General features: G+C 45.7%; 1 protein-coding gene across 1 annotated transcript in view; it reads left to right on the top strand.

Annotated features, from left to right (window-relative positions):
* The window catches only part of LOC115103317 (ephrin type-B receptor 3-like), a 78062-nt gene extending 62395 nt beyond the window's left edge, over positions 1–15667 (top strand). Inside the window, exons 13-15 of the mRNA XM_029624189.2 lie at positions 144–293; positions 4878–5071; positions 13711–15667. Coding sequence (XP_029480049.1) covers positions 144–293; positions 4878–5071; positions 13711–13825 — 459 coding nt within the window. The 3' untranslated portion in view covers positions 13826–15667. The remainder of the gene's footprint in view (positions 1–143; positions 294–4877; positions 5072–13710) is intronic.
* Positions 15668–15879: the final 212 nt, after the last annotated feature.

The following is a 15879-nucleotide window of genomic DNA, read 5'->3' as shown; positions in this document are numbered from 1 at the left end:
TGTGTGTATTTCTGCGTGTGTGTGTCTCTGCCTGCGTGTGTCTGCATGTGTCTACCTTCCTCTCCCTGTGTGAGTGTTTATAATGGCTCCATCGCCCAGCATGCTCCACTGTATCAACCCCGCCTCCCCCTGTGTCTCTGCAGGGAGGGAAGATTCCCATCCGCTGGACCGCCCCTGAGGCCATTGCCTTCAGGAAGTTCACTTCGGCTAGTGACGTCTGGAGCTACGCCATCGTCATGTGGGAGGTGGTGTCCTACGGAGAGAGGCCCTACTGGGACATGGGCAACCAGGATGTGAGTTAGTTAGTTCCTAGCTCCTGTTGCGTCTGATAGGCTCATACTACCAGAAGAAGTGTTTCAATATCTACTGTAGCAGACTAGAACACACTAGCATGCGACCTGGATGTCAGTTAGTTAGTTCCTAGCTCCCGTTGCGTCTGACAGATCGACACAGCGTGTTGAATATGGTTCCAATACCCACACTACCTTACTACTTATTGATTTATTCAGGGTATTTATTTGATAGGGACAGTGCACATTAGTCATTGAATTAAAACATTTCAGTTTCAACATCAATGTAAATGTCCCCGTTTAGCAACAAAGCAAATGTTCCCTGAATGAATTACTTAGAATGAAATAATTTATTGGTCATGAATTTAAAGTAGTGTGCTAGTATGGCTGTTGGAACGGAGCCACTGTTTTATTTCAGATTCATAGTCTTACATTTACATTTACATTTAAGTCATTTAGCAGACGCTCTTATCCAGAGCGACTTACAAATTGGTGCATTCACCTTATGACATCCAGTGGAACAGCCACTTTACAATAGTGCATCTAAATCTTTTAAGGGGGGTGAGAAGGATTACTTTATCCTATCCTAGGTATTCCTTAAAGAGGTGGGGTTTCAGGTGTCTCCGGAAGGTGGTGATTGATTCCGCTGTCCTGGCGTCGTGAGGGAGTTTGTTCCACCATTGGGGGGCCAGAGCAGCGAACAGTTTTGACTGGGCTGAGCGGGAACTGTACTTCCTCAGTGGTAGGGAGGCGAGCAGGCCAGAGGTGGATGAACGCAGTGCCCTTGTTTGGGTGTAGGGCCTGATCAGAGCCTGGAGGTACTGAGGTGCCGTTCCCCTCACAGCTCCGTAGGCAAGCACCATGGTCTTGTAGCGGATGCGAGCTTCAACTGGAAGCCAGTGGAGAGAGCGGAGGAGCGGGGTGACGTGAGAAAACTTGGGAAGGTTGAACACCAGACGGGCTGCGGCGTTCTGGATGAGTTGTAGGGGTTTAATGGCACAGGCAGGGAGCCCAGCCAACAGCGAGTTGCAGTAATCCAGACGGGAGATGACAAGTGCCTGGATTAGGACCTGCGCCGCTTCCTGTGTGAGGCAGGGTCGTACTCTGCGGATGTTGTAGAGCATGAACCTACAGGAACGGGCCACCGCCTTGATGTTATTTGAGAACGACAGGGTGTTGTCCAGGATCACGCCAAGGTTCTTAGCGCTCTGGGAGGAGGACACAATGGAGTTGTCAACCGTGATGGCGAGATCATGGAACGGGCAGTCCTTCCCGGGAGGAAGAGCAGCTCCGTCTTGCCGAGGTTCAGCTTGAGGTGGTGATCCGTCATCCACACTGATATGTCTGCCAGACATGCAGAGATGCGATTCGCCACCTGGTCATCAGAAGGGGAAAGGAGAAGATTAATTGTGTGTCGTCTGCATAGCAATGATAGGAGAGACCATGTGAGGTTATGACAGAGCCAAGTGACTTGGTGTATAGCGAGAATAGGAGAGGGCCTAGAAGAGAGCCCTGGGGGACACCAGTGGTGAGAGCACGTGGTGAGGAGACAGATTCTCGCCACGCCACCTGGTAGGAGCGACCTGTCAGGTAGGACGCAATCCAAGCGTGGGCCGCGCCGGAGATGCCCAACTCGGAGAGGGTGGAGAGGAGGATCTGATGGTTCACAGTATCGAAGGCAGCCGATAGGTCTAGAAGGATGAGAGCAGAGGAGAGAGTTAGCTTTAGCAGTGCGGAGCGCCTCCGTGATACAGAGAAGAGCAGTCTCAGTTGAATGACTAGTCTTGAAACCTGACTGATTTGGATCAAGAAGGTCATTCTGAGAGAGATAGCGGGAGAGCTGGCCAAGGACGGCACGTTCAAGAGTTTTGGAGAGAAAAGAAAGAAGGGATACTGGTCTGTAGTTGTTGACATCGGAGGGATCGAGTGTAGATTTTTCAGAAGGGTGCAACTCTCGCTCTCTTGAAGACGGAAGGGACGTAGCCAGCGGTCAGGGATGAGTTGATGAGCGAGGTGAGGTAAGGGAGAAGGTCTCCGGAAATGGTCTGGAGAAGAGAGGAGGGGATAGGGTCAAGCGGGCAGGTTGTTGGGCGGCCGGCCGTCACAAGACGTGAGATTTCATCTGGAGAGAGAGGGGAGAAAGAGGTCAGAGCACAGGGTAGGGCAGTGTGAGCAGAACCAGCGGTGTCGTTTGACTTAGCAAACGAGGATCGGATGTCGTCGACCTTCTTTTCAAAATGGTTGACGAAGTCATCTGCAGAGAGGGAGGAGGGGGGGAGGGGGAGAAGGATTCAGGAGGGAGGAGAAGGTGGCAAAATTATTACGCAATTATCTTTGATACAATGACGGCTATGTAGCTAGCTAAGAAGAAATTGCTAAGATTAGACAAATCAAACCGTTGTACTATAATGAAATGTAATGAAAAGTTATACTACCTGCGGACCGAAGTGCGGATGCGACCGCTCGCTCCAACCGTGACGCTAATGACAGCAGGTAACAGCCTCACCCTCTACTTGTTTTTGTATTGTAACAGCCTCCTCTTCCTCCTCCTCTTTGACGAGACCCTCTTTCTCCGTCCAGCAGACCACCTCTTCTTTATCAGAAGGAGAACAGCTTAGTGAACTCATGGTCGGAGATGTTAGCTAGCTGGGCTAATGCTAACTGAACCAGCCCGCTAGTTGAATAATAATAACAACAACACCGTAAATATGAAATTAAATCGGATACCTAACTAGACGACATTAGTGAGTTTAAAATACACTGGCTAATAAACACGAAAGCGTCTAAAGCGGTTTATTGGTTCGTCTATTTCAAGACTCGATCCACATCGAGGTCTAGACCCCTAAATTATGTCGCCGCCGGGAAAGTTTTATTCCACTAAAACAGCAACTTAAATATCATAGTGTATTATCATTGTAACGTTATACAGTCTAGCGCCAGACAAGGGTATATTTTTATAGACTTGGCTACAACATACTTCCATGGATACATAGTTGCGTTTATAAGTTAAAATACGCTTTAAGTCTTGAAGGGATAGTTTACACTGAGGTACATTGCAGTTGCACTTTTAGTTTGAGCTTGACAGTTATGCTTGAGAGTTTTTATCTTCACTGTGCAGGTGGTTAGTGCAGCTGTGTTGACGTTTTTTTACTTTAATGTCTCCTGCTAACCACGTCTCCGCCTGTATCATCAATCCACAGATATTTACTACGGCAGAGTAGTTAACTACCACACACACACTCATATGCACAAGCTCACGCGCACACACACCCACTCTCTATCCCCAAAACACATCTTACCATCTCACTGGGCTTCTACCTTATTAATGAATAGAGAGCAATTATGCTCATCCAAACGTGGCATCCAACATGTTGTATCACTGCAGTAGCCAGTTTCAAAATAATCATTACATTTGTGAGCAGTGAAAAATAGGAATATGAATAGTACAGATGTTGTATGATCCCAAAGGCAAATTTGCATTGCAGCAAGAAGTAACCAAAATACATACCGACAGCATATGGATATAAATAGCTTTGTAGAGAATACAAACACGTCATGACAAATAAATGAGGAAACGGGGAGAGCAAGTTGTGCAGTGCAGTAGAGAGATTCTTCATCTTTTACAAAGGCCCATTTGCTTTGTAGCAAGTAGTCAAATACATGTGAAGTTTATAGAAAGTAGAACAGAAAATAGCATGTTGTAACAACAGTAATCAACAGTAATCAACTGTAATCAACAGTGATCCACTGTAATCAACTGTAATCAACAGTAATCAACAGTGATCAACTGTAATCAACAGTAATCAACAGCGATCAACAGTAATCAACTGTAATCAACAGTAATCAACAGCGATCAACAGTAATCAACAGCGATCAACAGTAATCAACAGTGATCAACTGTAATCAACAGTAATCAACAGCGATCAACAGTAATCAACAGCGATCAACAGTAATCAACTGTAATCAACAGTAATCAACAGTGATCAACAGTATTCAACAGCAATCAACAGTAATCAACAGCGATCAACAGTAATCAACAGCGATCAACAGTGATCAACAGTGATCAACTGTAATCAACTGTAATCAACAGTGATCAACTGTAATCAACAGTAATCAACAGCGATCAACAGTAATCAACAGCGATCAACAGTAATCAACTGTAATCAACAGTAATCAACAGCGATCAACAGTAATCAACAGCAATCAACAGTAATCAACAGCGATCAACAGTAATCAACAGCGATCAACAGTGATCAACTGTAATCAACAGTAATCAACAGTGATCAACAGCGATCAACAGTAATCAACTGTAATCAACTGTAATCAACAGTAATCACATGTAATCAACAGCAATCAACAGTAATCAACTGAATTAACTGACTCTTACTTTCTTTTCTGTTCTTCCTCATGAATTAGAATTTCAATACACTTTTTAAATGGACAGGAATTGAGAATGGAATTGATCCCTAAACCTATTCTATCATATCATATGGTATTGTATCCTGTGGTATCATAACATATCATATTGTATCGTACCACATTGTATACAATCACATTGTATCATATCGTATTAAACCCTTTCCTTAGGTGATGACTGCGGTTGAACAGGACTACCGTCTGCCCCCTCCTATGGACTGCCCCATGGTGCTGCACCAGCTCATGTTGGAGTGCTGGGTGAAGGAGAGGAACCTGAGGCCCAAATTCTGCCAGATCGTCAGCACCCTGGACAAGCTGCTCCGCAACGCCGCCACACTCAAAGTGGTCACCAGCACATACTCAGGGTGAGTGGAAGAGACTGGAGAGGAATTATTTCTTTATTTCTTTATCATGTATTTATTTCTTTATTATTATATATTTTTTAAATAATAATTATTAAAGTCAGCAAAAAAAGAAACATCCCTTTTTCAGGACCCTGTCTTTCAAAGATCATTTGTAAAAATCCAAATAACTTCACAGATCTTCTTATTCAATGATCCATAAACAATTAATGAACATGGACCTGTGTAACGGTTGTTAAGACACTAACAGTTTACAGACGATAGGCAATTAAGGTCACAGTTATGAAAACATAGGACACTAAAGAGGCCTTTCTACTGACTCTGAAAAACACCAAAAGAAAGATGCCCAGGGGCCCTGCTCATCTGCGTGAACATGCCTTAGGCATGCTGCAAGGAGGCATGAGGACTGCAGATGTGGCCAGGGCAATAAATTGCAATGTCCGTACTGTGAGACGCCTAAGATAGCGCTACAGGGAGACAGGACAAACAGCTGATCGTCCTCGCAGTGGCAGACCACGTGTAACAACACCTGCACAGGATCGGTACATCCGAACATCACACCTGCAGGACAAGTACAGAATGGCAACAACAACTGCCCGAGTTACACCAGGAACGCACAATCCCTCCATCAGTGCTCAGACTGTCCGCAATAGGGTGAGAGAGGCTGGACTGAGGGCTTGTAGGCCTGTTGTAAGGCAGGTCCTCACCAGACATCACTGGCAACAATGTTGCCTATGGGCACAAACCCACTGTCGCTGGACCAGAAAGGACTGGGGAAAAGTGCTCTTCACTGACGAGTCGTGGTTTTGTCTCACCAAGGGTGATGGTCGGATTCGCCTTTATCGTCAAAGAAATGAGCGTTACACTGAGGCCTGTACTCTGGAGTGGGATCGATTTGGAGGTGGACGGCGTTGTGTCACAGCATCATCGGACTGAGCTTGTTGTAAAAAAAAAGATTAACGGGCAAACTCAATGCTGTGCGTTACAGGGAAGACATCCTCCTCCCTCATGTGGTACCCTTCCTGTAGGCTCATCCTGACATAACCCTCCAGCATGACAATGCCACCAGCCATACTGCTCATTATGTGTGTGATTTCCTGCAAGACAAGAATGTCAGTGTTCTGCCATGGCCAGCGAAGAGCCCGGGTCTCAATCATATTGAGCACGTCTGGGACCTGTTGGATCGGAGGGTGAGGGCTAGGACCATTCCCAACAGAAATTTCTGGGAACTTGCAAGTGCCTTACATTTACATTTAAGTCATTTAGCAGACGCTCTTATCCAGAGCGACTTACAAATTGGTGCATTCACCTTATGACATCCAGTGGAACAGTAGTGCATCTAAATCTTTTAAGGGGGGTGAGAGGGATTACTTTATCCTATCCTAGGTATTCCTTAAAGAGGTGGGGTTTCAGGTGTCTCCGGAAGGTGGTGATTGACTCCGCTGTCCTGGCGTCGTGAGGGAGTTTGTTCCACCATTGGGGGGCCAGAGCAGCGAACAGTTTTGACTGGGCTGAGCGGGAACTGTACTTCCTCAGTGGTAGGGAGGCGAGCAGGCCAGAGGTGGATGAACGCAGTGCCCTTGTTTGGGTGTAGGGCCTGATCAGAGCCTGGAGGTACTGAGGTGCCGTTCCCCTCACAGCTCCGTAGGCAAGCACCATGGTCTTGTAGCGGATGCGAGCTTCAACTGGAAGCCAGTGGAGAGAGCGGAGGAGCGGGGTGACGTGAGAGAACTTGGGAAGGTTGAACACCAGACGGGCTGCGGCGTTCTGGATGAGTTGTAGGGGTTTAATGGCACAGGCAGGGAGCCCAGCCAACAGCGAGTTGCAGTAATCCAGACGGGAGATGACGAGTGCCTGGATTAGGACCTGCGCCGCTTCCTGTGTGAGGCAGGGTCGTACTCTGCGGATGTTGTAGAGCATGAACCTACAGGAACGGGCCACCGCCTTGATGTTAGTTGAGAACGACAGGGTGTTGTCCAGGATCACGCCAAGGTTCTTAGCGCTCTGGGAGGAGGACACAATGGAGTTGTCAACCGTGATGGCGAGATCATGGAACGGGCAGTCCTTCCCGGGAGGAAGAGCAGCTCCGTCTTGCCGAGGTTCAGCTTGAGGTGGTGATCCGTCATCCACACTGATATGTCTGCCAGACATGCAGAGATGCGATTCGCCACCTGATCATCAGAAGGGGGAAAGGAGAAGATTAATTGTGTGTCATCTGCATAGCAATGATAGGAGAGACCATGTGAGGTTATGACAGAGCCAAGTGACTTGGTGTATAGCGAGAATAGGAGAGGGCCTAGAACAGAGCCCTGGGGACACCAGTGGTGAGAGCACGTGGTGTGGAGACGGATTCTCGCCACGCCACCTGGTAGGAGCGACCTGTCAGGTAGGACGCAATCAAGCGTGGGCCGTGCCGGAGATGCCCAACTCGGAGAGGGTGGAGAGGAGGATCTGATGGTTCACAGTATCGAAGGCAGCCGATAGGTCTAGAAGGATGAGAGCAGAGGAGAGAGAGTTAGCTTTAGCAGTGCGGAGCGCCTCCGTGATACAGAGAAGAGCAGTCTCAGTTGAATGACTAGTCTTGAAACCTGACTGATTTGGATCAAGAAGGTCATTCTGAGAGAGATAGCGGGATAGCTGGCCAAGGACGGCACGTTCAAGAGTTTTGGAGAGAAAAGAAAGAAGGGATACTGGTCTGTAGTTGTTGACATCGGAGGGATCGAGTGTAGGTTTTTTCAGAAGGGGTGCAACTCTCGCTCTCTTGAAGACGGAAGGGACGTAGCCAGCGGTCAGGGATGAGTTGATGAGCGAGGTGAGGTAAGGGAGAAGGTCTCCGGAAATGGTCTGGAGAAGAGAGGAGGGGATAGGGTCAAGCGGGCAGGTTGTTGGGCGGCCGGCCGTCACAAGACGCGAGATTTCATCTGGAGAGAGGGGGAGAAAGAGGTCAGAGCACAGGGTAGGGCAGTGTGAGCAGAACCAGCGGTGTCGTTTGACTTAGCAAACGAGGATCGGATGTCGTCGACCTTCTTTTCAAAATGGTTGACGAAGTCATCTGCAGAGAGGGAGGAGGGGGGGGAGGGGGAGGAGGATTCAGGAGCGAGGAGAAGGTTGCAAAGAGCTTCCTAGGGTTAGAGGCAGATGCTTGGAATTTAGAGTGGTAGAAAGTGGCTTTAGCAGCAGAGAGAGAAGAGGAAAATGAGGTTAGTGGAAGAACAGCATCTAGTAAAGATGAGGTCGAGCGTATTTCCTGCCTTGTGAGTAGGGGGGGAAGGTGAGAGGGTGAGGTCAAAAGAGGAGAGGAGTGGAAAGAAGGAGGCAGAGAGGAATGAGTCAAAGGTAGACGTGGGGAGGTTAAAGTCGCCCAGAACTGTGAGAGGTGAGCCGTCCTCAGGAAAGGAGCTTATCAAGGCATCAAGCTCATTGATGAACTCTCCGAGGGAACCTGGAGGGCGATAAATGATAAGGATGTTAAGCTTGAAAGGGCTGGTAACTGTGACAGCATGGAATTCAAAGGAGGCGATAGACAGATGGGTAAGGGGAGAAAGAGAGAATGACCACTTGGGAGAGATGAGGATCCCGGTGCCACCACCCCGCTGACCAGAAGCTCTCGGGGTGTGCGAGAACACGTGGGCAGACGAAGAGAGAGCAGTAGGAGTAGCAGTGTTGTCTGTGGTGATCCATGTTTCCGTCAGTGCCAAGAAGTCGAGGGACTGGAGGGAGGCATAGGCTGAGATGAACTCTGCCTTGTTGACCGCAGATCGGCAGTTCCAGAGGCTACCGGAGACCTGGAACTCCACGTGGGTCGTGCGCGCTGGGACCACCAGATTAGGGTGGCCGCGACCACGCGGTGTGGAGCGTTTGTATGGTCTGTGCAGAGAGGAGAGAACAGGGATAGACAGACACATAGTTGACAGGCTACACAAGAGGCTACGCTAATGCAAAGGAGATTGGAATGACAAGTGGACTACACGTCTCGAGTGTTCAGAAAGTTAAGCTTACGTAGCAAGAATCTTATTGACTAAAATGATTAAAATGATACAGTACTGCTGAAGTAGGCTAGCTGGCAGAGGCTGCGTTGTTGACTATGTAGGCTAGCTGGCAGTGTCTGCGTTGTTGACACTACACTAATCAAGTCGTTCCGTTGAGTGTAATGGTTTCTACTGTGCTACTGTGCTGCTATTCGGGGCTAGCTGGCTAGCTAACAGTGTTGATTTACGTTACGTTGCGTTAAAAGAACGACAATAGCTGGCTAGCTAACCTAGGAAATCGCTCAAGACTACACAATTATCTTTGATACAAAGACGGCTATGTAGCTAGCTATGTAGCTAGCTACGATCAAACAAATCAAGCCGTTGTACTGTAATGAAATGAAAAATGTGATACTACCTGTGGAGCGAAGCGAAATGCGACCGGATTGTTGAGTGTGGAAGTTCTGTTACGTTAAGGACGACAAATAGCTGGCTAGCTAACCTCGGTAAATTAAGATAATCACTCTAAAACTACACACTCTAAACTACACAATTATCTTGGATACGAAGACAGCAAAGACAACTATGTAGCTAGCTAACACTACACTAATCAAGTCGTTCAGTTGAGTGTAAGTTGTGCTGCTAATCGGTAGACGGTGGACTAGCTAACGGTAGACGTTAGCTAGCTAGCTAGCTGCAGGGCGGTGTAGACTGCGTTAGGACGACGAAATACGATAATTACGCAATTATCTATGATACAAAGACGGCTATGTAGCTAGCTAAGAAGAAAAATTGCTAAGATTAGACAAATCAAACCGTTGTACTATAATGAAATGTAATGAAATGTAATACTACCTGCGGACCGAGTGCAGATGCGACCGCTCGCTCCAACCCGGATCCTTCCTTGGTGGAAGAGTGGGGTAACATCTCACAGCAAGAACTGGCAAATCTGGTGCAGTCCAAGTTTGATGAAAATAAACGCAGTTGACAGTGAGAGGACTTTTATTTTTTTACTGAGTTTATATAATTGTTTTAATCATATTTTTTATATAAATGTATATATATGTGTATTTTATATGCACAACAAGACCGGTGTAAAGAAACATTTAAATGGTTTCTAAACAACAGTTTCTAAATAAGCATACGTGCGTCTGCACCCGAGAAACCTACAGATTTGCACAAAAACCTCTCCCATGATAATGAACAAAAATTCAAAGTATACTGTCAATAGTAATAATTATCGAAACACCAACCTACACATTTAGTGGTTTTTACAGACATGGTCATATTTTATTTCTTGTTGGTTTGATTTGTTGTTTTGGCGTGCGATCAACAATATCAACAGCAGCGTGTTGGGCCTAAACTGATGTATAGGGCATGAAGTTCTGGTTCAGCTCTTTGTACCCCACTAAACAAAACCACAAAATTATCATATTCCACTTATCAGTTTCTCGCTTGAGCCTCAATGTCTGCCAGTTTCACTGTTGCAGCATTACCCCAAGAGTGATTCCTATTGCCAGGAGCGGGCCTCTGTGAAGCTAATTGCGTGTGGAAATGTAATGTCTGACCTAGGTTTAATTCCCCGTGCTCTTGGCTGCCTCCTGAATGTAGGTAATAGGACAGAGAAAGAGATGGCACAGACAGAGCCAGGGCTGCTGATATAGAAACAGACTGACGGACAGCTGAGCTGATGGAGGATGTAGAAACAGACCGATGGAGGATGTAGAAACAGACCGATGGAGGATGTAGAAACAGACCGATGGAGGATGTAGAAACAGACCGATGGAGGATGTAGAAACAGACCGATGGAGGATGTAGAAACAGACCGATGGAGGATGTAGAAACAGACCGATGGAGGATGTAGAAACAGACTGATGGAGGATGTAGAAACAGACTGATGGAGGATGTAGAAACAGACTGACGGACAGCTGAGGTGATGGAGGATGTAGAAACAGACTGATGGAGGATGTAGAAACAGACTGATGGAGGATGTAGAAACAGACTGACGGACAGCTGAGGTGATGGAGCATGTAGAAACAGACTGATGGAGGATGTAGAAACAGACTGATGGAGGATGTAGAAACAGACTGATGAAGGATGTAGAAACAGACTGATGAAGGATGTAGAAACAGACTAACAGAGAGCTGAGGTGATGGAGGATGTAGAAACAGACTGATGGAGGATGTAGAAACAGACTAACAGAGAGCTGAGGTGATGGAGGATGTAAAAACAGACTAATGGAGGATGTAGAAACAGACTGATGAAGGATGTAGAAACAGACTGACAGCTGAGGTGATGGAGCATGTAGAAACAGACTGACAGCTGAGGTGATGGAGGATGTAGAAACAGACTAATGGAGGATGTAGAAACAGACTGACAGCTGAGGTGATGGAGGATGTAGAAACAGACTGATGGACAGCTGAGGTGATGGAGCATGTAGAAACAGACTGATGGAGGATGTAGAAACAGACTGACAGCTGAGGTGATGGAGGATGTAGAAACAGACTGACGGACAGCTGAGGTGATGGAGCATGTAGAAACAGACTGATGGAGCATGTAGAAACAGACTGATGGAGAGCTGAGGTGATGGAGGATGTAGAAACAGACTGATGGAGGATGTAGAAACAGACTGACAGCTGAGGTGATGGAGCATGTAGAAACAGACTGACAGCTGAGGTGATGGAGGATGTAGAAACAGACTGATGGAGGATGTAGAAACAGACTGACAGCTGAGGTGATGGAGGATGTAGAAACAGACTGATGGAGGATGTAGAAACAGACTGATGGAGTATGTAGAAACAGACTAACAGAGAGCTGAGGTGATGGAGCATGTAGAAACAGACTGATGGAGTATGTAGAAACAGACTGAGGTGATGGAGCATGTAGAAACAGACTGAGGGAGGATGTAGAAACAGACTAACATAGAGCTGAGGTGATGGAGGATGTAGAAACAGACTGATGGAGTATGTAGAAACAGACTGAGGTGATGGAGCATGTAGAAACAGACTGAGGGAGGATGTAGAAACAGACTAACATAGAGCTGAGGTGATGGAGGATGTAGAAACAGACTGATGGAGGATGTAGAAACAGACTGAGGTGATGGAGGATGTAGAAACAGACTAACAGAGAGCTGAGGTGATGGAGGATGTAGAAACAGACTAACAGAGAGCTGAGGTGATGGAGGATGTAGAAACAGACTAACAGAGAGCTGAGGTGATGGAGGATGTAGAAACAGACTGAGGTGATGGAGGATGTAGAAACAGACTGAGGTGATGGAGGATGTAGAAACAGACTAACAGAGAGCTGAGGTGATGGAGGATGTAGAAACAGACTGAGGTGATGGAGGATGTAGAAACAGACTAACAGAGAGCTGAGGTGATGGAGCATGTAGAAACAGACTGAGGTGATGGAGGATGTAGAAACAGACTGAGGTGATGGAGGATGTAGAAACAGACTAACAGAGAGCTGAGGTGATGGAGCATGTAGAAACAGACTGAGGTGATGGAGGATGTAGAAACAGACTAACAGAGAGCTGAGGGGATGGAGGATGTAGAAACAGACTAACAGAGAGCTGAGGTGATGGAGGATGTAGAAACAGACTGAGGTGATGGAGGATGTAGAAACAGACTGAGGTGATGGAGGATGTAGAAACAGACTGAGGTGATGGAGCATGTAGAAACAGACTAACAGAGAGCTGAGGTGATGGAGGATGTAGAAACAGACTGAGGTGATGGAGGATGTAGAAACAGACTGAGGTGATGGAGGATGTAGAAACAGACTGAGGTGATGGAGGATGTAGAAACAGACTAACAGAGAGCTGAGGGGATGGAGTGTGGGTAATAAGACAGATTGAGGAGAAGCTAAAAGAGGAATGTATTTAATTAGGTTGCTAAGGGAGGCCAAGCCCATTGCTGTGATGGGCCAAATGGGGAAGCGTGTGTTTGTGTGCGTGTGTCATTGTGTGTGTGTGTATCAATGTGTGTATGTAGGTGTATGTCTTGCGTGTGTTATGCTACGTGTCATTGTATGCCGATGATTCATTTATGGCCTCATCTGTGAGTGAGTGAGTGAGTGAGTGAGTGAGTGAGTGAGTGAGTGAGTGAGTGAGTGAGTGAGTGAGTGAGTGAGTGAGTGAGTGAGTGAGTGTGAGTGAGAGCCTTATCAATACTGTACGGATACTGTAGTATCTTTAGAATGGAGATGACGGAGGTACTCGTTTTTATTACAACCCCAACATGATTAATTTATTCTGCTCTGAGGTTAAATTGGATTTTGTAAGTGGTGGAACTGGCTTCTAGATTGTCTTTTCCATGATCGGTATCAACACATATTTGATGGATTCTCACTGTGTGCTGTGCTGTGTGCTGTCTCCCATCCTCAATGTTGTTGACAGCATAATACTATACCACCTAACACAGCAGCGTTCTTCAGTCCTGATCCTGGGTAAATACAGTTTGAAATAGATAAGTGTAGCACTAACACACCTAATTGAACAAACCAAGGGCTTGATAATTAGTTGATAAGTTGAACATTTTGTGCTAGCACTGAGCTGGAACAAAACCCTGCACACCCTATGGGTCTCTGCTCCAGAACCAGGAATCTAATAACACTGGTGTAACAGTTTGTACTCTTGAAAAAAACCACACGTGACTGACCTATTGCCTCTGTTAACAGGGATCTGATGCGGATCGGGGGGACGTTGCCTGGCCACCACATGAAGAGCCTGGACAGCAGTCAGAATGACATCGTTCGACAACAGATGAGCGCAACTCTCCCCATAAGGGTCTGAGGTTTGGATCTGGACCAACAGAACAACAAACCAACAAATCAGCAGAGGAAACTGGACCCACTAGAAACTACCTAGGAGCTCTACTTGCAGAACCCAATGAATAAATGAATGGATGACCCATTCCTAGACAAAACAAAAGTGGTCTGCTGTACCTACACAAAACTAACATGGAAAAGGACATCTTGACTTTGGACAGCTTCAGTGGAGCTCTGTTGAGAACAGACTCTTGAGCAGCTTGTGGAGAACTTGTTTATTGGTGGGTGCTCGCACTCAGTATTGACATTTGTGATTTCGAGAACCGTCCATTGACAGAAAGCCAAACTCTCCCTCAGGTTATGTTTGCATGTCTGCATGTGTTTTCTGCTGCCTGGGAAGCGTCCTTTTTGCCAAAGTGATTCCCATGTCTTCCCTGCCTTTATTATTGACTTTGACCACGGATGGGAACAGATAAGGATACTATATGGAAAGATACAGGCGCAATGATGATACAAAAGGGATTGTTCGAATGATGAGTCTTTGAGGATGTATTCTATGGATTCTGAAGGAACGCGGACACCTGAAAAGATTGTATCCGAATGCCCTTGGTCAGAGAACTTGATTGCAGACTTCTATAAGAATTGCTGTTTTTTATTATCTTGTTTTGTCCACTTTCTTTAATTGTGGTCTTTCATGTCAGTGGAAGGTTTCGGTCTCATGATACTGTATGTGTCTTTGCGTGTCCCATTCACCTTCCCTGGATAAAGGGGCTGACTGAGTAGGACGTATTTGACTGTAACACAGTACAGGACACACCATCATGTGCATGCCAAATTGGAACTGTTGTGGATGAATGTCATGTGAACAAGAGACAATGGTTCCGCATAACTATTACTCTATTTTCTTACTCTTATTTTATTCAACTATGTCTTGTTTTGGATGCTAAGTTATTACTTATAGTTGAATATAGTATTGCGTTTTCTACAGTAATTGAGGGATATCTTCTTTTTTTCCACACGTTATCTTAATACACTAGACAGTGAATTTAATGATTAAACAATATTCAAATATTTTGTGGCAGCTGTAGCTCGTAGGAAAGGGTTAATGATGAACCATAGCTACTTCTAGTCACCATTGCTGGCCCACATCGCCAGCCTGTCAGTACAGTTGTCAATTCCATTATTCTGGACACGCTACTGATATCTTAGCCTGGGGTTCCAGTCTGTTTGTGCTTTAACCAAATCGTCTCTGTGTTTTTCCATTAGTCATGCCGAACATGTTTGGTCTGACACCGATAGTCAGGGAAGTTGGCTAAAGCACATAGAATATGGTACCAGGCTAACTGGCTAACTATGTTGAAGTGTCGGATGTTTTCTTAAGTAAAATGTGTCAAGGATCCCGTGCAAATGAAATATGTTGCCATTAAGATGATAACTATGTGACCTCAATATCAACCTGACCCACAAAAAGTTTGAATTATTCAGTGAATTACTCTTGACATGTTTTTTTTTAAAGTACGCCAGCTGTCAGTATCTGCCGTGTTATATGATCTCCCCATCCCTACTAAATCCGCTCAGAGTTCATCTTCATTTGGCCCCTCTGACCTTCGTGTGAACCTCCGTATGTTTGTTTGTTGTTGGCAACATCAAAAGAAAAATGACAGTTTAAAGGGGCCATGTACCAGGATAGAAAAATCTATGTGAAATAAGAAAAACAAGGAAATGTCCGTCAGGGCAGACTTCTTTCTGTGAGACTAAGGTGTATGGAATTGAAGAAGAAAAAAGAAACTAGAACAAAATAAGCATTTCTCTCTTAGTATTTTTTCGATAATCATATGCAAATCAATTATTAAAGTGATCTATGGTATTCTCTTTTATTTCTCTGCGGGTCCAGCACAAAGTCATTCCAGGTCTTCTCTTCTTCCAGTCGTAGGACGAACATAAGGAATAGCAAGTATGTTTTTCTTTTAGAATATCATATTAGTTATGAAACTCATTCACTTTTAAGCTTAATCAAAGACCAGTCCACACAGCTCATTAATTAGTGAGAAAGCAGGACTATAGATTCGTCCTCTGTCA

This window comes from Oncorhynchus nerka, linkage group LG20 (genome assembly GCF_034236695.1).
Source record: "Oncorhynchus nerka isolate Pitt River linkage group LG20, Oner_Uvic_2.0, whole genome shotgun sequence".
Lineage (NCBI taxonomy): Eukaryota > Metazoa > Chordata > Actinopteri > Salmoniformes > Salmonidae > Oncorhynchus > Oncorhynchus nerka.
Note: the sequence above shows the minus strand (reverse complement) of the source record. Positions and strands in the feature narration are given on the sequence as shown.